General features: G+C 47.8%; 1 protein-coding gene across 5 annotated transcripts in view; it reads right to left on the bottom strand.

The window, feature by feature from the left end:
• Nucleotides 1-22639, bottom strand: part of HOMER2 (homer scaffold protein 2) — a 130995-nt gene that overhangs the window by 7768 nt on the left and 100588 nt on the right. For all 5 annotated transcript variants that reach the window (XM_073882207.1, XM_073882208.1, XM_073882210.1 and 2 more), the window contains 2 exons: nt 17004-17135; nt 4723-4815 (listed from right to left, as the gene is read on the bottom strand). In XM_073882207.1, coding sequence (XP_073738308.1) covers nt 4723-4815; nt 17004-17105 — 195 coding nt within the window. In that variant the 5' untranslated portion in view covers nt 17106-17135. The remainder of the gene's footprint in view (nt 1-4722; nt 4816-17003; nt 17136-22639) is intronic.

The raw sequence follows: 22639 nt of genomic DNA, 5'->3' as shown, positions 1-22639 counted from the left end.
ATCACTAAATTCTACCTCTGAAACTTAAAAAAAAAAAAAAAAAAAGAACCATGGAAAAGGCCCAGAGGAGTCCAGGGGAATCTGAGAAAGTCTGTGAACTTTATTGACAAGAGCGCACCTGGGGCCCTGGGGCCATCTTGTTACTCAGCTTTACAGATAACACTTGACAAGCTTGCATACCTGGTCTCCCTTATTTAACACAGAAGCCACGGATGAGAGGGGGAGCGGGGGTTTACAAGAGGAAACAAGAAACAGTGAATGAGGAAAAGAGAAAAAGTATTAGAAGCAAGGACAACTTACAGGCCCTGGGGCCAGAGAGCAAGACGCACAAAACAACCAGGGATCAGATACGGATGTGCGCATGGCCTCCAACAGTTCATTAGATTATGAATATTCTGAAATATTTTCTGTAATAAGTCATACCACAGGGAGGTGAAATCTCATCTGCTCTGGATAAGATCTTCGATCTTATTTAGCCTCCACTGAGCATAAAGGCAAAGGAAGGAACCATGAAGGGAATGATGCATACATTTGACTAACGCTAAATTTCTGCACTGTAAAAAAAAAAAAAAAGTCATAAACAAAATAAAAAATGCACAAAACCCTGGGGAAAATATCTGCTGCTGAGCATTTGCATATATGAAAAACAAGATGTTAATACCTTTCCTATATTGAAAAACTCTTAGAGGCCTTGTCTTTTAGAGCCACACGCTGACATATTTATGGATGAAATAAGATGTTTGAGATTTGCTTAAAATTTAGCGGGAGGGGGAAGGGGGCACGATGAAACAATTGATCATAAATTCCTAATTGTTAAAGCTGACCTGTGTGTCCCATGGAGGTTCATTATACAACTCTGCTTAGCTTTGAATATGTTAAAAAATATCCGTGTTAAAAAATAAAATTCTTAGAAATCCACACAAACAGCGGGCGCCTGGGTGGCTCAGTCGGTTAAGTGTCTGCCTTCAGCTCAGGTCATGATCCTGGGGTCCTGGGACTGAGCCCCGTGTCAGGCTCCCTGCTCAGCGGGGAGCTGCTTCTCCCTCTCTCTCTGCACCACCCCCCAATCCTATCCCCGCTCGCTCATGTTCACGCTCTCTCTTTCAAATAAATACAATCTTAAAAAAAAAAAAAGAAATCAACACAAAACGATGAACACTTTAATCTTTTAAAAAAGGAAAAAAATACACAACTGACATTTACAGAAGAAGAAATGGATAGAATCAATAGACACAAAAAATACTTAATCCACTGGTAAAGAAATGCAAAATGAAAAAAGCCAACAGAATACATTTTTCTTCTGTCAAGTCAACACAGCTTTGTTGGTGAGAGTGTGGGAGGAAAAGAATCGCTCTCAGTCACTGCTGGTGGGAGGTAGAATCACACATTTCTGTAGGTTAAGTTGGCAGTATTTACCAAAAGCTTTTAAAATGTCCCTATCTTTTAATTCAGTACTTGCACTTCAAGAATTTATCCTGCAGAAATTACCAAATGCACAGAGATGTACAAGGACGGTGATCACAGTGTCATTTATATTAATGAAAATTAGAAACCCCATCAATATCTCAAAGTGTTAGGTTAATGGAATAAGTTGCAATACAGACAAATACTAGCCATTAAGACAGTTTTGAAAAGGGATATTTGAAAACACAGGGGAATGATCATGAAATATAAAGTAAAAAGGTTAGGGGCGCCTGGGTGGCTCAGTCGTTAAGCGTCTGCCTTCGGCTCAGGTCATGGTCCCAGGGTCCTGGGATCGAGCCCCGCATCGGGCTCCCTGCTCAGTGGGAAGCCTGCTTCTCCCTCTGCCCCTCCCCCCATCCATGCGCGCGCGCTCTCTCTCAAATAAATAAATGAAATCTTAAAAAATAAAAATAAATAAATAAATAAAAGTGAGGTCTGGGGCTCGCCTGAGCGGCTTAGTCAGTTAAGCGTCTGCCTTCGGCTCAGGGTGTGGTTTCAGGGTCCTGGGATCGAGCCCCGCGTCGGGCTCCCTGCTCCGCAGGAAGCCTGCTTCCCCCTCTCCGACTCCCCCTGCCTGTGTTCCCTCTCTTGCTGTGTCTCTCTCTGTCAAATAAATACATAAAATCTTTAGGAAAAAAAAATAAAGTAAAAAGGTTAAAAAGAATGATATAAAAATATACTAGAAAAGTGTATCAGGAAGATAAACACCAAAACATTAACAATATCTTTGTGTGGGGAGAAAGCAGGTCGTTCTTATTCTCTTCCTTAGACTATAGCATAGTTTTGATTTCTGCGGTAAATAGCCATTGCTTTTACATTTACATTACGTTACATACATAAGACCCATATAAAATGTTTAAAATCTTCCAATATTTGGAAAACTTGGCCAAAGTGTTCATTCCCTAAGAGATTCAGGAAAGCAAGCAATTGTATGATTTCTAATAAAAATGCAAAGAAAAATGTACAATGATCTCTACCTCTGGGGAAACATCAGGAAGATAAATAAAAACTAAAGCTTGGAGACAAAAAATTGATATGTAATTAATACACATATATAAAATAGCACCTTATGGGTATAGTTGATTTTTTTTAAGGCTTAAAATACTTTTGGGGGGGTGTTGCCTGGGTGGCTCAATTAAGCATCCAACTCTTGGTTTCAGCTCAGGTCATGATCTCAGGGTCGTGAGACTGAGCCCCATGGCGGGCTCCACGCTCAGCAGGGAGTCTACTTGAGATTCTCCCTCTCCCTCTGCTCCTCCCTCCATGCCCATGCTCGTTCTCTCAAATAAATCTTTAAAAAATAAAATAAAATACCTTTTTTTGGAAAAACAAACATTAAAACAGAAACCTTATATAAAGAACTTCTGATTATTGAAGTTTAAAGATATTGCTATAACGTGTAGTATTCAGAAAAAGATTGTTTATTAGAAACTCTAGATTACGGTCCATTGCTGGGTCCAACTTTAAAGGTCCTCAGTGATTACTCAGTACGGTAATTAGTTTATGAAATTAACAGTATCACTCAGATTACATTAAAGATTCTTTGAAAAGATTCAGGAAAGTTCCTGTCCACCTGAAGCCTAAAACACATTCCATAAATTCACACAGGGCATCTTTTATATGCTGAGCCAGGACAGGCGCTGGGAAACCCTGGGTCCTCAGGTCCAGCCCCAGCAGCGGACAAACCCAGAGCCCTCTGCTCTGCAGCAAGGACAGGCTGAGTGTGCTCCTGCCTCGGGTTCAGTGATGGGGAGAGCTCTCCTTCTTGGCAGTCTTCACTTGCTCTCTTCCCACAGCTGGGTGCATTTCCCCAGGCTCTAGCTTTACCCTCTTCTCCCCAATGCTGCTGCTTTTTTTTTTTTTTTAAAGATTTTATTTATTTATTTGCCAAAGAGAGAGAGAACACAAGCCCGGGGAGCGGCAGGGAGAGGGAGAAGCAGACTCCCTGCTGAGCAGAAAGCCTGATGTGGGACTCGATCCCAGGACCCTGGGATCATGACCTGGGCTGAAGGTAGACGCTTCACCGACTGAGGCACCGAGGCGCCCCCCCACACACACACTGCTTCCTCTTTACCGTCCCTTCCTCTTTACCCCCCGTGGCTGTGTCCTTGACAGTCTACCTGCTGTCTGGTGGTTCCCTGACTTCCTCACCACCTCATGTCAATTCCAGAGAAGAAGTCATGCAACACCTCCAAGGTCTGCCCAAGCTCCCCAATAACAATTAAATAAGTAATACTTAATAAACTAGTAATGAGGGCACCTGGGTGGCTCAGTTGGTCAAGCGACTGCCTTCAGCTCAGGTCATGATCCTGGAGTCCCGGGATCGAGTCCCACATCGGGCTCCCTGCTCAGCAGGGAGTCTGCTTCTCCCTCTGACCCTCCTCCTTCTCGTGCTCTCTATCTCTCATTCTCTCTCTCTCAAATAAATAAATAAAATCTTAAAAAAAAACAATTATTTAAAAAAAAATAAACTAGTAATGAGGAATTCCAGGTCTTCTGCAGAATCTCCAAGTGTATCTGTCATTCCTCCCACAGTGCACCTCGCTCTCGGCTGGGAGTCTGCTGCACCATGCTTATTCCTAACCCTGAACCTTCCCCCCGCCCCCTGATGTCTCCTTTTCCCGGTCTCTATGCATAGAACCTTACCACTCGGTCAAGCCTTCTGCCCACCATTACGTACACCAAACCAGACATCAAGAATGTAGGTATTTTTACTTTGGGTTAAAATAGGTTCCTTTCAGTCAATCATCACACTTTTAAGTAGACAGAATGAATACTCAATTTCTGGCAAAGGGGTATCTCCTTTGCTAATCCAGAGCTGTTAACAATACCATCTCCCATCTGACTTTGTTAAAACATGGAGATAGAGACAGGGGTTCTCTAGCATCAGCCAAGTTTTCTGTCTCGAGAGCACAAGGTACCCGTATTCGTCAATGCACATCCTTCACGTAGGCTCACACACTGCCTTGTCTCTGGTATTGAAACACAGTGACAAAGAATGCCTCTTAGCAGCCAGGGGCATGCAGCAATTCTAATCTCATCAACTGCTTTCTGTCAAAAATACATCAGCACATATGGAAAATTCAAGAGTCTCATACAAACATGTCATATCACCTCAGTGGGAGCAGGCTAACAGTCAAAAAAAGCCTTCAAAATGCCCTCCTGCTAGAAGTCCCTATTTCTTGTCAAAAGTGACAAGGAACAAAGAGTCCCAATTACTGATCACACTCAGGTTTATTTTGTACACCCATTACTTACCTGGGAATGATTGCTTGAGGTCTCAATTTTCTCCTGGGACTTGTCTCTGGCTAGTTTGGCAGCTTCTCTCACCTCCTGAAATTTCTCTGCAAACTGAACATGAACAAGAGTTACTGTGGTTGTTCTCAACCTCACACATGGCTGGTCTTCAGAACCCACCTTTGTTGCTTTGCATTCATTTTAAGTCAAAAAACTCTCTATAAATCCAGAAAGATAATTTTGAGATTAAAAAGAAATGAACATAAGGAATGCTTCTTCCAGTAAACTACCAGCCCAGGTCAGATCTGAATCTTTTTTTTTTTTTTTAAGATTTATTTATTTGAGAGAGAGAGAGAGAGAGAGTGCATGTGCATGGGGGAGAGGCAGAAGGAGAGAGAATCTCAAGCCAACTCCCCGCTGAGCACAGAGACTGACACGGGGCTTGATCCCAGGACCCTGAGATCATGACCTGAGCTGAAACCAAGAGTGGGCTGCTTAACTGAGCCACCCAGGCGCCTTTGATCTGAATCATTTCTAAGCTGCTGAAGCTAGTTTAATAATGAAGTACTAAAAACAAACACCTCCAGTGAACTGTAACTCACAGAAATGCAGGAACATAAGTATAGCTGTCCCACAGAAGGGATCCATGAAAAACTTCGTCATCTCTATGGAAAGATCCAAGAACTTCTACAATATGACAGAAACCAACAAGATCCCAAGAGTTGGGGAGAAGAAACTGTTCTAGATTTTAAAAGCTTAAGATATAAAATAGCAAAATGCAAAACAGCAAAAGGCAACATGCAGCCTATGACCGTATCCTGTGCTGAACAGACCATCTGTAATTGGGGGGCATTTGGGGCACCTGGGTGGCTCAGTTGGTTGAGCGTCTGGCTCTTGGTTTCAGCTCAGGTCAAGATCTCAGGGTCGTGGGATCAAGCCCCACCTCTGGCTCTGTGTTCAGTGCGGAGTCTGCTTCAGATTCTCTCTCCCTCTGCCCCTCCCTACACATGCTCACTCTCTAAAATGAATAAATAAAATCTTAAAAAAAAAAAAGAAATGCCAATGATGTCATGGTCATGAGGTAAAATGTCATTATTTAGAGATAGATACTGAAATGCCTTGATGTCTGCGATGTACTTGAAAATACTTCAACAACAATCAAATAAATGAAGAAATGTGGCGAATGTTAACAACGGTTAAGTCTAGTGATATGTATATGGATGTTTATTATATGATGCTCTCTACTTAAAAAAAAGTTTCTAATATTTTCATAATAAAGAAAAATCTTCAAATGCCAGAGCAATCAAATCAATCACGGGCTTACACACCCTGACAACTGATTTTAATTAGCAAATACATTGTTGGAGCAGAGAACATTCTGTGATGGATGATGCTGGCATTACAAAGCAAGAGAGAGCTACATGCGGTTGCTGAGGAACACAAAGAGCTGGCAAGGTGCAAGGCTACCCACAATTCTACGGCTTTTGCTGAGAACGCATTAATTTCGGAGCGTGGGCTACCCTCTCAGTATCTTCACGACGCAGGCGACAGTGGTCCGCTTTGGGAAACCATGCCAGATGACAGACACCGCTGAACAAGGCGCCCTGGCTGGAGCAGAGAAGGTCAGCCCTTCCGTTCCGGCCCGTGTTGCTCCTGCACGATCATAAATAAAGCCAGAGCCATGGGGCTTCGTATTTAACCATCCCACAGCTGCTGGAGGAAAATCACGTTACTTGTTTAACACATGTGAGGTCCGGCAGGGAGGGACAGAGCCCCTCCCCACCCTGCTTCCTTTTAGGAGGCCCTTAAAGTGAACACATTGTGTCAGAAACTCCTTGATGGCAGGCTCCATGCCTTTTCTCTCAGCATCCTTGCCAACACCTGCAGGAAGCAGGCACAAATCCATTTGTTCGGTGAACGACAGAACTCTGGGTTCTAGACCCACACCCCCCCACCCCCGGCCACTTGAGAGACAACTCACATCAAAGGCTTGGGTCTAGTCTAAGAATGGCGCAGCTCTTCTTTTGCTGGACAAATGAGAAAGTGCTCGGTGAGGAACTGTGGTTCAGGGTCTGGGAGTATTCTGCCCCTCCTTCTGCTTCCTGAGCTTACCTGACCGGATCCACCCAGGAATAAGGCAGGGCATCCCTCGGAACATGAACACTATCCGAGAAGAGGTTTTGTGCAGCCACCATAAAGACCTTTCAATGTTATTAAGACATTAAAAGATTGGATTTGGGACGCCTGGGTGGCTCAGTCGTTAAGCGTCTGCCTTCGGCTCAGGTCATGAACCCAGGGTGCTGGGATCGAGCCCCGCATCGGGCTCCCTGCTCCGCGGGGAGCCGCTTCTCCCTGTCTCATTTCCCCTGCTTGTGTTCCCTCTCTTGCTGTCTCTCTCTCTCTGTCAAATAAATAAATAAAATCTTTACAAAAAATAAAAATAAAAGATTGGATTTTTAAAGGTCTTATTTTCAACGTTTTTGTGCCCAGTATCAATTAAAAGTCAAATGTGATTTGAAGAAAACTGTAACAGACACCCTTACTAACTGAGTCTCAGCCATGCTGTTCTCAGTAAGGAGGGGGATGACTCTCTCCCCACGAGCATCTCCACGTTTTGCCAGGCTACCCAACCAAAAGTGCTCTCTTTTTCACAGATCCTTCTTGTCCCTGTAGGGTCCCTTTCTCTCATGGGTCTTATTTGAAGTTGCTTTTAAACTAGGTTGGAAATGTCATTAACCAGTGTCACGCTCATTCAGTCAACAAACATGGTCCAGGTACCACTCACTCCTTCAGTGAACAAATGTTTCCACCGTCCCTGAGCCGGGCTGTGCACGCAGCTGGGTGCGGGGGCGAGTACACCGTGCAACTATCAGATACGGCTTTGTCTCCCAGGAGGACAAGGGTTGAGTAGAAGAAGACACTGGCAACCAAGTCAGTACATAAAATTCTGCCAGGCTTTGACAGAGCAAGTCACTTCCGGACAGAGCTTGGGGCCTCCGTCCCCTACTTCAACCCTGAACATCCCTACCTGGTGAAGGTCTTAGTTCTACTCTTGGAGACTCTTAGCCTAGGATATAAACCTTCAGCTCCAATGGCTTCTTCTTCTTTGTCCCCGGACGCCCCTTCGTGGCCCCACCCTGCTCCCCTGGACCCTCAGGACAACCACATCATATGTTAACAAGTTTAACGGCTTCTTAACACACATTCTCTCTTTGGCTCCTCACCACCATTCTGTAGGACAGGGGTTCTCATCTATGGTGTCCAAATAAGAAAGTGCAGCCATAGAGAGGTGGGTCAAGCCCACGGTCACACAGCTAATAAATGGTAAACCTGAACCTGGGCCCAGATCCGTCTTCCACATACCCGGTTACCATCTTCTGCCAACAAGGATACCGAGAGTCTTGCCCATAGCAGTTGCTAAGTATTTACCGATTTGATTTTCCATTTGCAAAGAGAAGCTGCATAACTTTACAATGTAAAACAGAATTGTACTCGCTCCCTCTTTAAAAGAAAATTACTTACCAAGGCTTCAACTCAAAACAGGCCACGGGGAACTTTATGGCCAAGACAAGGCCCGAGGCACAGGATACCAGATATGGATTGGGGCCCCAACTAGTTCTGATTCCTCTCCTCAGCCCCATCAAGTAACTGTCCTTCTCGGTTATAAAAGGGAGACTGCAAAGAACTGTCACACGAATCCCTACAGGACTGCAAAGTGATGGTGTCATTATCAGTAATACCAGCCTAGAACACCTCAGCAAAGGGGAAAGGACACATGTTCTTGGCTCACAGGGACAAGAAGAGAAGAGCAGCTGGAGGGTCTAGTCCCACTAGGCACTCCCAGCCACCCTCGGGTGCTCGGTACACAGATGGAGACAGGTGGGTCTCCTAACTGCCAACGTCACACAGGCCATCGGACACCAACACCGGACACTACAGTGTCCTGAGACCTACCTGCTTAACAGCTAGCTTAGGTAAGCTGCTCGACTCTGACCCTTATCAGCCTTCCAAATGCAGGCCACTGAACCACGCTGAGTCTCGGCCTCCTCATCTATACAATGGGGGCAATAATATACCTCCGTGGATCACTGGAGAAGACATGGGGCTTTGCTGGGTGTGTGGCAGGGGTTCAACAAAGGGAACGCTGGTGTCTCTGGCCTTCATTTGATCAGTTTCTTCAAGTAAAATAAAAGCGAAAGCCTGGAAACCACAACCTTTAGTAAGAGCACACCATAAGAGGGTGAATTCATTCACTCAGAAATAGGAACCAGTTATGGCTACGTGCCAGGGGCTGTGCTGGGGACACCGAAAGCCTTAAGGTTTGGTTTCTGTCCCCAGAGAAACTCTGAGTTTGCAGAGGATTTGGTTTTACATTCCAATGGGTGAGAATCAGAAAAAAAAATTCAAAAAATAAGCTTAAAATGCGATGAAGTAGGATAAACCTTATCAGATAAATTTTAAATAGTCATTCTAAAAGATGTGCTCTATCAGTAGACGCATGATGGAAACAGGCCCTGCCATTTATATCAACATTAGCTGGGGACTAAGGAGGAACCGTACACGGATGGGAAAGATGATTCAACACAGGAGTGATACAACTTCAGTAAACAGACAGAAATGAGTTTCAATCCTTACTACAAACGAGGAGCATGATACACTTTCAATGAGGTAAAGGGGTACGTATGTTTTTCAAAAATCTGGATGCATGGGGCGCCTGGGCCGCTCAGTCGTTAAGTGTCTGCCTTCAGCTCAGGTCATGATCCCAGGGTCCTGGGATCGAGCCCCGTGTCGGGCTCCCTACTCAGTGGGGAGCCTGCTTCTCCCTCTGCTGCTCCCCCTGCTTGCGTGCGCTTTCTATCAAATAAGTAAATAAAATCTCTTAAAAAATAAATAAAAAATAAAAATCTGGATACAAACGGAATTGAACATTTATCAAACTTCTGCTTGAAGTGAGAGGGCAATTATCTAAACTTGGAAGAAATAAAAGAAAAATCACAGGAGTGACAGACTTGAATACACAATCTTGTAGAGCTTTTGAACAGAAAAGGGAAAAAACACGAAATCAGAAGAGAAACAACCACTGGGGGCAGGGGCGGTTATCCATAGCTAGGGTTGTACCACAGAGAAAGGGCCATTATCTTTTAGCAGAGAAAGAGTTTGTACACATTGAAAAGGAAAATATGAAAAACCCAATAGATAAATGGCAAAATTCACAAATAAAAAAAACACAGTAAGTCAGCAACTGATAAAAACGATTGTTCAGTCCCGCTGGAAATGCAAACCAAAATAATGAGGTACTATTCTTTGCTTGTTAAATTAGCAAACATTAAATACAATTAGAATACCCAGTGTGGGCAAGATATTTCTAGGCCATTGTGTGGTGGTGCAGTCCCACCGAGAAGCAATTTGGAAATGTGGATCATCAGTGAAAAAAGCATTCATACCCACTGACCTAGTGATATCACTTCTGGGAAAAGATTCTATGAAAAAAATTGAGAATATTAAAAAAAAAAAGGCTTCAATACAAAGATGCTAATCCTAGCATTATCTACAATAATGGAAACATAGTAGCAACGAAGGGGCACCAGAGGATTATCCTTAGGTGAAAAATCCCCTGACTCCAAGTCTTCAGTTTTCTAATCTACCCCCTTATTCTAAAAAAGCACATATGCTTGTGAATTTAGAAAGGGTAGCTTAGAAAAAAATATCTTTTAAACCTATAGTCCTATCACCCAGCAATACACACTGACCACATACACTTCCAATAGCTTCCTATCTGTGTATATGTATCCATTACACATATTTTTTTAAAAGATTTTATTTATTCAGAGAGAGAAAGAGAGAATGTGTGTGGGGGGGAGGGGCAGAGGGAGAGAGAGAATCCTAAGCAGTCTCTGCACTGAATGCAGAGCTCAACATGGGGCTTGATCTCATGACCTGGAGATCATGACCTGAGCTGAAATCCAGGGTCAGATGCTCAATGGACTGAGCCACCCAGGGGCCCCATTACACATATTTCAAAAATAGAACGATATACCTCATTTTATAGCCACTTTTGCAATTAACAGTATGACATTAATATTTCCATGCAATTATATGACTCTCTATTATAGCATCTGAATTGCCATACAGCATACTACCCTGAAGGATATACTGGGGTTTATTTCACCTGAATTCTTTTTTTTTTTTTTTAAGACTTTATTTATTTGACAGAAAGACAGCGAGAGAGGGAACACAAGCAGGGAGAGTGGGAGAGGGAGAAGCAGGCCCCCTGCCAAGCAAGGAGCCCGATGCGGGACTTGATCCCTGGACCCTGGGATCATGACCTGAGCCGAAGGCAGCTGCTTAATGACTGAGCCACCCAGGTGCCCCTATTTCACCTGAATTCTTACTGCTGGACATTTGGATGGTGTTTTTGGTTTTTTTGTTTTTTGTTTTTTGTTTTCCTTTGCTATTACAAATGATGCTGCAAGGAAAATTCTTACAGCTAAATCTGTGCTCAGTTATAATTATTTCCTTAGAATAGATGCCAATAAATGGAACCAACAAATTAAAGGATATTCAAAGCATACAGGTTTCTGAAATGTATGCCAAATTTTCATGTCTTTACTTATTAGGATCATTTTCTGCAATTATTAAACTTGTAGTAATAATCTGTAAAAAAAAATTAAAATCATCTTTTTTATCATTATCATGCTAGAAAATGATAGATTGTTGTTTGCTAGAAAATGAAAGACTACTGTTTTATTTTTGGCCTTGGCCATTGAAGACCCTGTGGCAGACACTATTTGCTTATTCAGAAACCATTTCTTGTTTTCTCTTGGCTTAACAAAATCTCAAATTTGACTGCAGCAGGAAATTTCCTAGGTGGGAGAGAATGAGAACCAGTCTAAGCTAAGCTGGTCATGGCAACTTAATTCGCACTCTCTTCCCCTCCTTCACCCCTCATCTCCCCATGGGAAGGTGGCCTAGGAACCCAAGACTGACTGTTGGACCCAAGGAGAAGTCGGCCAAGGGCACTCACAGGGAAGCTGTTGTGGTACCACCCTTCTGCCTTCTCCCTGTTGCCATGAATGCAGATGTGATGGACAGAGCTTGAGAAGCCATCTTATTAGCATCACGAGGAAAAGGCCAATAAAAGAAACAATCATGCAGAGCCCTCACACCCAACATTCTGGGGCCACCGTATCAATGCTGGCAATGGCCTGCCTCAGGACTTCTGTTTTGTATGAAAAGAATAGCTCTATTTGTTTCAGCCCTGTTACTTGCAGCCCAAAGCATTCTCACTACAACATATCAAAAGAATGATTAATATCCCCCACTTTAAAACAACGACCCTTAAATCAGAAAGGGAGAAGACAGAGCAATGTTCTTCCAGCTACACGAACTTGATGAGGTGAACCTGACCATACAAATTTGAATTACAGATGAAATCATTAAAATGGGTCAACAGTAAACGCCGTGTGTGTGTGTGTGTGTGTGTGTGTGTGTGTGTGTGTGTCAATCACAGAACACTAGCAACCCCATCCTGGATCACCTCCTTTGTGGCAGGATGTGCTTCCTTCTGTCTGTGATAGGTGACCTGGAACCAAACTCAGGACAATGACGTCTCAAGGTCAGCTGCCAGAAAGCACCTTCACTTTAAGCACCAGTTCACTCCTACATGTGGATCTCCTTCCTTTTGTCTCCATTCAGCAGCTCTTCCTTTCAACAGCATGTGCAAGCCCCTTCCAACGGTCTTCAGGAGGCCGAGGTACAATGTCCCATCTGGCGGGTGGACAGACGAGCCCCGGTTTACCTCTGGGAATGTGCAGTAGCTGTTATTTTTGGAGAGCCTGTCTCAAGAGCAGAAAGTGTCCCTGTCACACTTCTGGGGACTGTGGTGTGAAGGGGTCCGTAGGGTGGGAGCAGCGAAGACCAGGGTATCTATTTTCCTTCGAGGGGGCGGTAGAGAGAGATGTGTGTATAAAGTGTGCTTAAATGGAAGTAGCCACACCGGCGGCGTTCCTTCATCTAGCCTCGTTACAGGGTGTGATTACCGACCCTCCTTCAGGACGTGGGTGGCTGCTCTGTTTTGTCAGGAATAGGCAGCCACAGCTGTCCCCTCAGCCACACGCCTTGGGGGCCCTCAGGCCCGAGTTCCTCTCTGCCAGCTAACTGCCACGTGTCAAGACTGCCAGCCTCACTTGATGGTAATTTACCGGTGTGAGGCTAATCGTTCCCTTCACAGAGGGGGAAGAAGCTGACTCGAAACATCTTGAACAAAGGAGACATGGGCTATGCCTTGGTGACAATGGCAGGTCACGGGGCGCAGCACGGACACTCCAGCACTGCCAGAGAAGCCAGAGTGGCTCGGGAGGACAGGGCCCTCCTCCTTAATGACAGCACATTTTCCTCTGCCTGGGAAAAATGAGGAGTGGCCGCTTGGGGAGGCAGGCATGGCCTGAGGTCTCCCCGGTTCTCAGGGGCACAAGGAAGTGAACTTTAACAATTTGTTCTGATTTTTGTTTTGAGTTCTCCCTGCTTTCGATTCTTTTCACTAAAAATGTTCCCCGTTTATGTCTCCTAGCTCTTCTGATTCCTCCAAAGATTGAAGAAGTTCTTCCAGGCAGCGGAGAGTGATTCTGTCAGACTGTCTGGGCTTCTGGAAGGCCTGGAGCCTCGGGCGGGGTCGGGCACGCAACCTCACAGCCCGCTGGGGCCCTGCCTCCCACGGGAGCCTCTGCGTCTCCATGGGCTTTCCCAGAGCTGTGAGGCCACCAGCCAGTGGGGGAGGGGGTCCCCCCACCCCTGTCCCCGCCAGGCACTCCTTCAGAGGGAGAAGGCACCCAATCCCTGCTGCCCACTTCGGGCAGGGGTGCCGGCCCAGCTGTTCAACAAATCACCATCATACTTGCTTCCACGTCACATAAATTCTCTGATTCTCACAACCCTTGCTCTTCCTCGTTTCAGAAAATGGCAGCTCCATCCATCCATCCGTCAGTTTGTCCTCTCATCTCAGAGCCCCTGCCACCCACCGTCCACTCACCAAGTCCCACCAGTTCAGCTCTTCGGTAGTTCCCAAGTCTCTCCAGCTCCTACTCAGGCCCTCGTCATCCGTGATCTGCACCAGAACAACCTGGTCTGCCAGGAAAATCTACGTACGATGCCAAGCTGATCAATCTGATCATTTTCCTTCTTGGCTTGAAATCCTTCACAGGCCACAGTCTCAAGTCCAGAGCTGGCCTCTGGCCACAGCCTTGCCCACCCCAAAACCCATACGCCCTGTTCACAGCCGCCCTCCTGGGGTGTCATGACTTTGCTCATGCTGCTGCTGTTATGTGGAGGATGATGGAGAAGGGAAATCCTCCTCTGGGGGCATGACTTGGACTGGCTCCTTGTCCAGCGTGCTCGAGGCAGGTGGCCTGGGGTCAGGATCTGCACTGAACCCTGAGGAAATGGCCAGGGGCCTCGGTGCCTGGGCAGGGACTGGGAAGAAAGCAAGCCGGAAGGTGAGTGACAAACAGATTTGGGAATAGGGACATCGGTGGAGCCCGGGGGCCCAATGGAATTGGAGTCTGAAAATACCCACATTCCACGCGAATGCTTGCAACTGGCTGAAAGTCTGTGTCCCCTTCAAATTCTCATGTTGAAATCCTAAGCCCCAATGTGATGGATTAGGAGGTGGAGCCGCTGAGAGGGGATGAGGTCACGAGGGGGGGAGCCCTCATCAATGGGATTGGCACCCTTATAAGAGACCCCATAGAGCTCACTTGCTCTCTTTCCAGCACGTGAGGGCACTGTGAGAAGTTGTGGACCCCCCCGGCAGCTGACGGTGCTGACACCCTCATCTCAGCCTTCCAGCCCCCAGAGCCCTGAGAAACCAGCTCCTGTCGTGTATAAGCTATTCGGTGTGTGGCGTTTTGTTATAACAGCCCGAACGGGGCGCCTGGGTGGCTCAGTCGTTAAGCGTCTGCCTTCGGCTCAGGTCATGGTCCCGGCGTCCTGGGATCGAGCCCCGCATCGGGCTCCCTGCTCCGCGGGAAGCCTGCTTCTCCCTCTCCCACTCCCCCTGCTTGTGTTCCTGCTCTCACTCTCTCTGTCAAATAAATAAAATCTTAAAAAAGAAAACAAAAACAAAACAAAAACCATAGCCCGAACGGACTAAGACAATGCTCCCCTGAACTCCCCACCTCCACACCAAAGGGACTCCTTAAAACCAGGGGGCAGGAAGGGCCGATCTGTGGACACCCAGTCATTCTCCTCCTGCAGGCAGCCTAGGGCCTGGGGGCCCATGTGGCCTTGACCACGCCTGCTCTCCAGGCCACCCCAACCTCTGACCTGCGGAGGGCCCACTGTCAACCACAGTGATCCAGCTTGAGGCCCCCGTTCTGCATCGCACCCCTAAGTGACCAGCCAGCCAGCTGCTTGGTGAAAAGCTGACTGCATTGGGCCCCCTCATGCAGAGCAAACAGTGACTCATCCTCACGTGACAGACACTACGGTCTGTCAAGGCTACGCAGGCCCCGCTGCTCTGAGACCTGCTTAAGGTCGTCTATACCACACAGCACTGCCTCAAACCAGCAAACTCATTTCTCCGCAAACGAAATGAAGCCAAGAATTCTTGGCCCTCCCACCTCAGAGAACTCTGCGGGGTCGTCTGCTGGGACACACGCTTTCCAGCGTCGTGGGACATGGTGCTTCTCCTCGGAGGGGAATTATACTCACAATCATACCCAATGACCTAGACTCGAGAATTTTGCTTCCTTCCCTGTGTGTCAGGGCCCTGGTGAACTGGAGCAGAGGTTTTATTTATTATTAGTTTTTAAAGATTGTATGTATTTGAGAGACGGTGAGAGAGCACGAGCAGGGGGAGCGGCAGAGGGAGAAGCAGACTCCCTGCTGAGCAGCGAGCTGGACTCGGGGCTCGATCCCAGGACCCCAGGATCATGACCTGAGCCGAAGACAGACGCTTAACCGACTGAGCCACCCAGGTGCCCCTGGAGGGGAGGTTTTGGTACCTAGGAAAAGAATGCTTCTGTGAGCAGGTGGGCACGAGAGGGATGCTCAGAGTGCCACCAGGCCATTTTGAGTCTCTGGGGCTCCTTAGGGAGTGGCATCCCCATGGAAGTACGTGGAGATGCAGAAGAGGACCGTCTGTGGGGTGTCCTCCATCAGGGGCTCATTTCTGGCTGGAGGTAGGATGGCTGCATCTGTGGGCTGGGGCCTCCTTAGAAATGTGCGTGTGTGCATAAGTGTGTACATGCGTGTGTGCACACAGCACATGCTTACGTGCTGGACAGATGCGAGGTGCAAATCTGAGGGCCCCTGCACAGTGGCTTCCTGACTTGTCTTCATCCCCCTTCTCTGAAAGCTGTCTTCAGTATACACAGGGAACCCAAGCAGCCAGGTCCATACTAAGTGACCCACTCAAGTCCCCTGGAATCTGGAATTTTGTAAACGCCTCAGGGGACGGACTACAGTCTGCATCCTCAGCACCTAGCACCGTGTTGGCCCAGCCAGAGTTCAGTAAATATGTTCACGGCAACCGTCTAGAGAGAAACAAGTCCTGAAACCGAGCTTCCTGAAGGCAGCCCGGCTCCAGCCCTTCTCTTCCCACTCTCCCTCGGATTCTCTGAGACCCTCTGACATCCTTCCCGTAAGTTCCCAGGTCCTGGAAAGCAGCCAATCTTGCTTTCAAGCAATGCCTTGTCCACACCCGCACAGGCTCTTCCAGCAGCCTACAAGGAAACCCACTCGCTCAGACAAGCCCTGGCCCCGCCAGTCAGAGGCGCTCGGTCTGTTCCTGCAGACCTTGGGGTTCTCCAAGCCCGCGTTGGTCATGATCCGCTCCTCAACACCTTTCTGACGGTCCACAGAGTGTGTCCCAAGCCACTCAGAGAATCGAATCAAAGCTATGAATCCTTTCCCCAGAAAAAAAAAGCGACCCACACTCCAAACACTGTGTGACGTCGTAAGGGGTGCAGGGACTCCAGGGCGGGAGCTGCTTGCTGTAAGCATTCAGCAGCACCTCCCTCTGCTACCGGGCACACGCGGGGCACAGGGATCAGGGGGGCCCCACGTGGGAAAGGAACCACCGGCAGAGCGGTTTGCTGGGGCTGCGACCTCGGGCTCTGCAGGAACATGTGTCACGTGAGCTTTCCTTCCCCAAAGACGCCTCCACTTCGATGGACCTCGGGTCTCTAAAAGGTCATCTGGTCAGGCAGCCCTGTGGCGCCGGAAGGGCTAAAATCAAAGACTGGAGAGGAATCCTGCTCGGCAGCGGCGCCGCTCAGACCCCCGGCATCCAGGGACCACGTTACCTTTGTCAGCTGCTGCTCCGAGGAGAACCCCAGGCCAAACACCGTGTTGGCTCTGCTGTCAGCCCACTGCCCGAACTTTTGCGACGTCTTGGTGAAGGTCATATTGGGTGTGATGGTGCTGTTTATAATCACCTGCAGGAAAGAGCCAGAAGAACAGGAGGTAAACACTGGATCTGACACGGACGGAGTGCCTTACGAAGTCTTGGGCTGGTGCAGCTAGTGCCCAACATGCGCACCCCCCTCTGCCGCACCTGGCCCTAGGTCCTCCCAGCACAGCCCATGCTGACTCAGACACACAACCACGGTAAGCGGTAATTTCAGAGACTCGAAAACAGACAGTCGCTCTGAAATAAGATCTCACAGTCAGGAGGAGAAAGTCTGCCCTAAGGAGAGAATAGTATCCCAAACTGCTGTTTATTTCCTCAAAGCTTGCACACATCAACGGCCCTTATGGCCACTAGCCACGCCGCCCACTCTCGGAGGAACTGCGCTGTGCACTTTTTTAAGCACCTGGAGCCACCGTGTACAGCCTGAATAACTTAGAACCTCCGTCAGCGATGGGGGCTCGCTGTTTCCCGACAAGAAGGAGAAGGTATGCTCCAATCGGGATAATCTGTGGAGGGTTAAGTGACAAAGAAAGTGACAGCAGAGGTCAGAGCTGGGTACAGAGAAGCTGTCGGCCGTGGTGCAGGGACTGGGCGCTAAACGTTGCCCCCTCCTTGGCCTAAAAGGATGGGGGGAGGAAGAGGTTACAGGCTGGAAGGCCAGAGCCATGGACAGCAGGCTGTCTAGACATACCGTCTACGCACGGCATCCCACCGGTGGGGAGCCAGCGGAACAGATACCCTCGCTTCTCCCCCGTGGTCTCCTGCCACCAACCAGCCCCAACCAGAAGCCAGAGGCCCCGTGGACCCAGGGCTGGAGTCTGCAGATCAGCCTCTCGGAGACCAGAGCAGGGTGGCAAGGGCGCAGAATGAAGCTGGAGGTGTAAAAAGAGAATATCCAGCACGTGGCGTGTTCACGCATCAATATCTACTGAGCATCTCTCTACCTGTCAGGCAGTCTGTTAACCAAAGACAAGAGATGGATGAGTCAGGGCTCCCGATCCTCCCGTTGCAGGAAGTCAGGGAGAGGGCAGAGACATGTCAATAAATAATCCCCGAACGACTGATAAGTGTTAGTAAATAATCAACGACAGGCTCACTCTGGCAGAAACCCTTCGAAGCGCCACTGATAATTGCATTTTTTTTACAAACTGAAGGTTTGTGGCAACTCTGCGTCAAGCAAGTCTGTTGGCGCCATTGTCCCAACAGCATTCGCTCAGTTCGTGTCTTGGCGTCACATTTGGACTATTGTAATATTTCAAACATTTTCAATTAGTGCGCTTGTGATGGTGATCTGTGATCGCTAACTGCAACTCACCAAAAGCTCAGGGGACAGTTAGCATTTTTTTGCGATGAAGCATTTTTTTAGTGAAGGTGTGTACTTTTCTCAAACGTCATACTATCGCACGCTCAGCACCCAGCAGCAGGGTGTAAACATACAATTATACTTCTTCGGGAAACCACAACACTCACTGGACGCGCTTTATTGTGACATTTACTTTATTGCAGTGGTCTGGAACCGAAGCCACAGTATCTCTGAGGTGTGCCTGTAAACATTCTAAAGGATGAATCTACTAGAAGTTTTACTTGTTAAGGACATGTGTGTTCTCAACAGTCAACTCTGAACACTTACAACTGATAAAACAGGGAAGAGAAAACGCTGACTAGCATGGCCTGGCTTTCCACGGTAGGAACTTCAATTATTTTGCTGAAGGACAGACCTTCTGGACACAGATTCTTACCTTAACTAATAAAGAGAGCCAGGCAGGCAGTTACAGTCACCTCTAGAAACAGAGGTATCATTGCTATGTGCACATGAAAACACCCGTTTTTGTTTCTTTTTTTAAAGATTTTATTTATTTGAGAGAAACAGTGAAAGAGAGAGCACAAGCAGGGGGAGAGGTGGATGGAGAGGGAGAAGCAGGCTCCCCGCAGAGCAGGGAGCCCGATGCGGGACTCGATCCCAGGACCCTGGGATCATGACCTGAGCCAAAGGCAGACGCTTCACCAACTGAGCCACCCAGGCGCCCCCCTACTGAGTTTTCTAAGAAGGCATTAGCTCAAGTATAAACCTTGTTTATGTGGCAAAATAACTTCTGGAAGTTAATACTAAGAGCAGCAATTACTATTTATTGAGCACGTCTTGAGTGCTTTACTTGTATCAGCCCACGTGAGCCTGTGAGGTGGGACTATCCCCTCCATGTCACCGAAGAAGAAAAGGACCTGGTAAGGAGCAGAGCCTAGAGAGAAAACTCGAAACCTCTATACAACGTGCTTCTTGTTCTGTACCAGACGACCTCCCTCGGTCCCCACCCGGGAGAGTTCCCGACGCCTCCACTGCACTCCGGGTTCTTTCCCTCTGACCGTGATAACTCCTGGAAGACCAAAGTCCACGTGAGTGAAGACATGTGATCAAGCATTTTTCAGATAACTGGATGCAAGCAGGGCGGGTCCAGAGCTCTGCCCGAGTCACCTGACACTATCAGAGAGAGGGGCGGGGGGAGTGGGGCGTGGAAAATGTGACCTAAACCAGGGGCAAGCGTAAAGGAATGCTTCAGGGACCACGGAGGTTGGCTGGGGTCTGGCTCAGCTCCCAGGCGGGACTGAAACGGTGGAATCAAAGCAGGCCTAAGGCAGGCGTGTGGCGGGGCGCTGGATCAGAGTAGATCACGCGATCCCAGAAAGCCAACCCCGGTCAGCTCCGAATTACCAGAATCCTGGGAGGGCAAAGCAATCACCAGACTCATTCAGAAACCTGGATTCATTCTAGATCTTTGTGCTCCTGTGCCTCTAGGTCAGCCTCCACATCCCCTCCCCAAAGCCCTCTTGAAAGGCAGAGGACAGAGATGGCGCAGAGTATAGGACACAACTCTGAAGCCCGCCCCAAACACGCTGTCCTGGGGTCAGTCAGGCTGGAATAATAAAGGCGAGGGCCCCTGGTATTTCTTTGCAATGAATACCTCCTAGGGCACTTTTTCATACAGTCTTCTATCTCATCCCCATTTTTACAGATGGGAAAACTAAGGCTCAACAAAGTCAAATGACATGTTCAAGGTCACACAACTAATAAGTGGTTAAAAGGAAAATAATGTACGTACTACTTACAAAGCAATGATGAACTGGTTTCAAGAGCTAAATCTGTATCCTGTTTGGGGGTTCATTCAGCTTCTCAAATCTGTAGACTGGATTTTCTTTTTTTTGGAAAATTCTCAACCATTCTACGAATATTGCTTCTGCTCCGTCTTCTCGCCTCTCCTCTGGGACTCCAAGTACTCAAATGCTAGACCTCCTGAGTGCATCCAACATGGTTTATGTTCTTACCAGTTTTTCACCCTGATTCTTGGTTCTGTTTTGATCTGGTTATGTTCTATCGGTCTGTCCTCCAGCACACTAATCCTGGCTACTGATATATCCCATCTGCTGCTAAACCGAGTCATTGAACTCTTAATTTTAGACTTTGCATTTTTTTAGTTCTAGAATGTCCATTTGATTCTTAAAAAAAAAAAAAAAATTTGAAGTCTTGGGGGGATATCCTCCTTCCTGTCACCTACTTTGTCCATTTTTCCCTCTATTTCCTTGACTCTATTAATTAATCATAGTTCTTCAGAAATCCTTGATGCTGACTCTATTGTCTGGATTATTTTGGAACCTGCTCCTACTAATCTGGGTTTTGCTTCTCTTGATTCTACCCATATGGTCTTGCCTTTCTGGGGGTCCAGTCCTTTTTCACTGTACAGTGGGAAATGGGTATGAAAGAACTTGTTAGGATTCCACGTAACATTATTGCCTATAAAAGAAAGTTTCCCCCTTTTGTCCGCAGGGAAGTAGGGAATATAGGAAATCCCTATTTCGCTCGGGGACGGAGCTGGGTCAGGGCCCGGTTTCCGTTCTGGTGAGGCTCACTGGGCCTCTGCCTCACCTCTGTTTTTAGAGCAGGCCCATGAGGGCTTTCAGTTGGGAGCCTGGCAGGTCTTTATCTCCTCTTCCCCGGAAGACTTTAGGAGATTCCGTTCTGTCCGTCAGAGCTCCTCAGCTTTGCTCTGTAGCCTCCCAAATTTTAACCTCCAAATTCGGCAAACCTTCGAAGGAGAAACTGCCCATGTGTCTGGGGCCGCTCATCCCCAATTCTGTCACTCAAGCTCCAAAATCCCTGTTGATCTGTATTTTCCCAAGGGCCAAGCATGGGTTTTCAGCCTTCAGCTCCTCCCACATTGGCGAGTGCCCTCCCCAGGGGAGGGGGCAGAGAGAGGCCCAGCGTCGGTTCCCCACTCTCTCTGGGGCTTTCATGCCTTTGCTGTTCTTTTCCAGACCCCTTGGCAAGGTCTTCGCTTTCTAAGCACTGTAAATATGAGGGAAATTTTACTCGACCTTTCAGAAACATTCAGCCTGTCCCTTTGGACCGGCGTGCACCTGCCGTTCGGCCACTGTCTTGTGGGGAAGCCAGCCGTGGTCTGAAGCCCCTCTGGCCTCCACTGCTGCTTGCTCTGGGGGCTTCTCTCCTCCCCCAGCAGCGCCCGTCAGCAGCCAGGCCTAGCAAATGCTCCCGGCAGAAAAGAGCTGCCAACTGCCATTGTCGTTGTCATTTCTAGCAGTCCTCACCTCTCTGGAATTTTAGTCCCTCGTGTCCATGGTGTTTCTACGGTTTTCTTAATGCCTGCCTGCCTTCCTTCCTTCCTTTCTTCTTTTAAGATTTTATTTCTTTGAGAGAGAGAGAAAGAAAGAGCATGAGTGATGGGGGCAGAGGGCAGAGGGAGAAGCAGACTCCCCACTGAGCAGGAACTCAATCCCAGGACCCCGGGATCATGACCTGAGCTGAAGGCAGATGCTTCACCGACTGAGCCACCCAGGCGCCCCTCTCCAACACCTTTCGACTGTCGTTGTCTGGGTTCTGCTCTCAGCTGCCAGAAGGACCGCTGCGTGCTGGAATGTATAATTTACTCAAAAGTGGAAGTGCTGACTCTGGGAAAGTTCAAAGAGATGCAATTTACTACGTGTCTCAGGTGACATTTTCTGCTGTGGGAAGCATGCAACCTCGCACAGGTTGCTATTTATATCAAGAAGCAAAACTGTACTGCGAGGCACCAATCTGGCTTGTTAGTATGACTTCCAGTGGGTGGCTCTGATCAGCTGCAGACATTCCTCAGAACCCCCAGCGCCCACTCCGGGCAAAGATCCCAGACCCCTAATCAACTGCCCAGCTCAGTCCTTCCCTTCTGTCACCCATGCACAAGTGTGTCAGTGGGGAGGTGTCAGAACACCCAGCCTGTGATTTAGTTCCTGACACTCCCCCCAACCTTATTCTCTTGTCTCATAAGAGAAGGGTCCAGAATTCAGCCACCCCAGATGCCTTCCTCACCCCCACCTCCAGAGGCTCCTCCTACCCACACACCTGCCCTGGGCACTCACTACCACAGACCAAGGGCAGACAGAAGGTCTTTTTACTCCTAGAACATAAATTTCTGCTCCTCCAGGAACTCTTCATCAGAATATTGCAGAGGGGGAGCACAAAGTCCCCTCACTGCCTACTGACAG

Source organism: Callorhinus ursinus, unplaced genomic scaffold (assembly GCF_003265705.2).
Source record: "Callorhinus ursinus isolate GAN/ISIS: 27379988/994484 unplaced genomic scaffold, GSC_fseal_2.0 scaffold45, whole genome shotgun sequence".
Classification (NCBI taxonomy): domain Eukaryota; kingdom Metazoa; phylum Chordata; class Mammalia; order Carnivora; family Otariidae; genus Callorhinus; species Callorhinus ursinus.
Note: the sequence above shows the minus strand (reverse complement) of the source record. Positions and strands in the feature narration are given on the sequence as shown.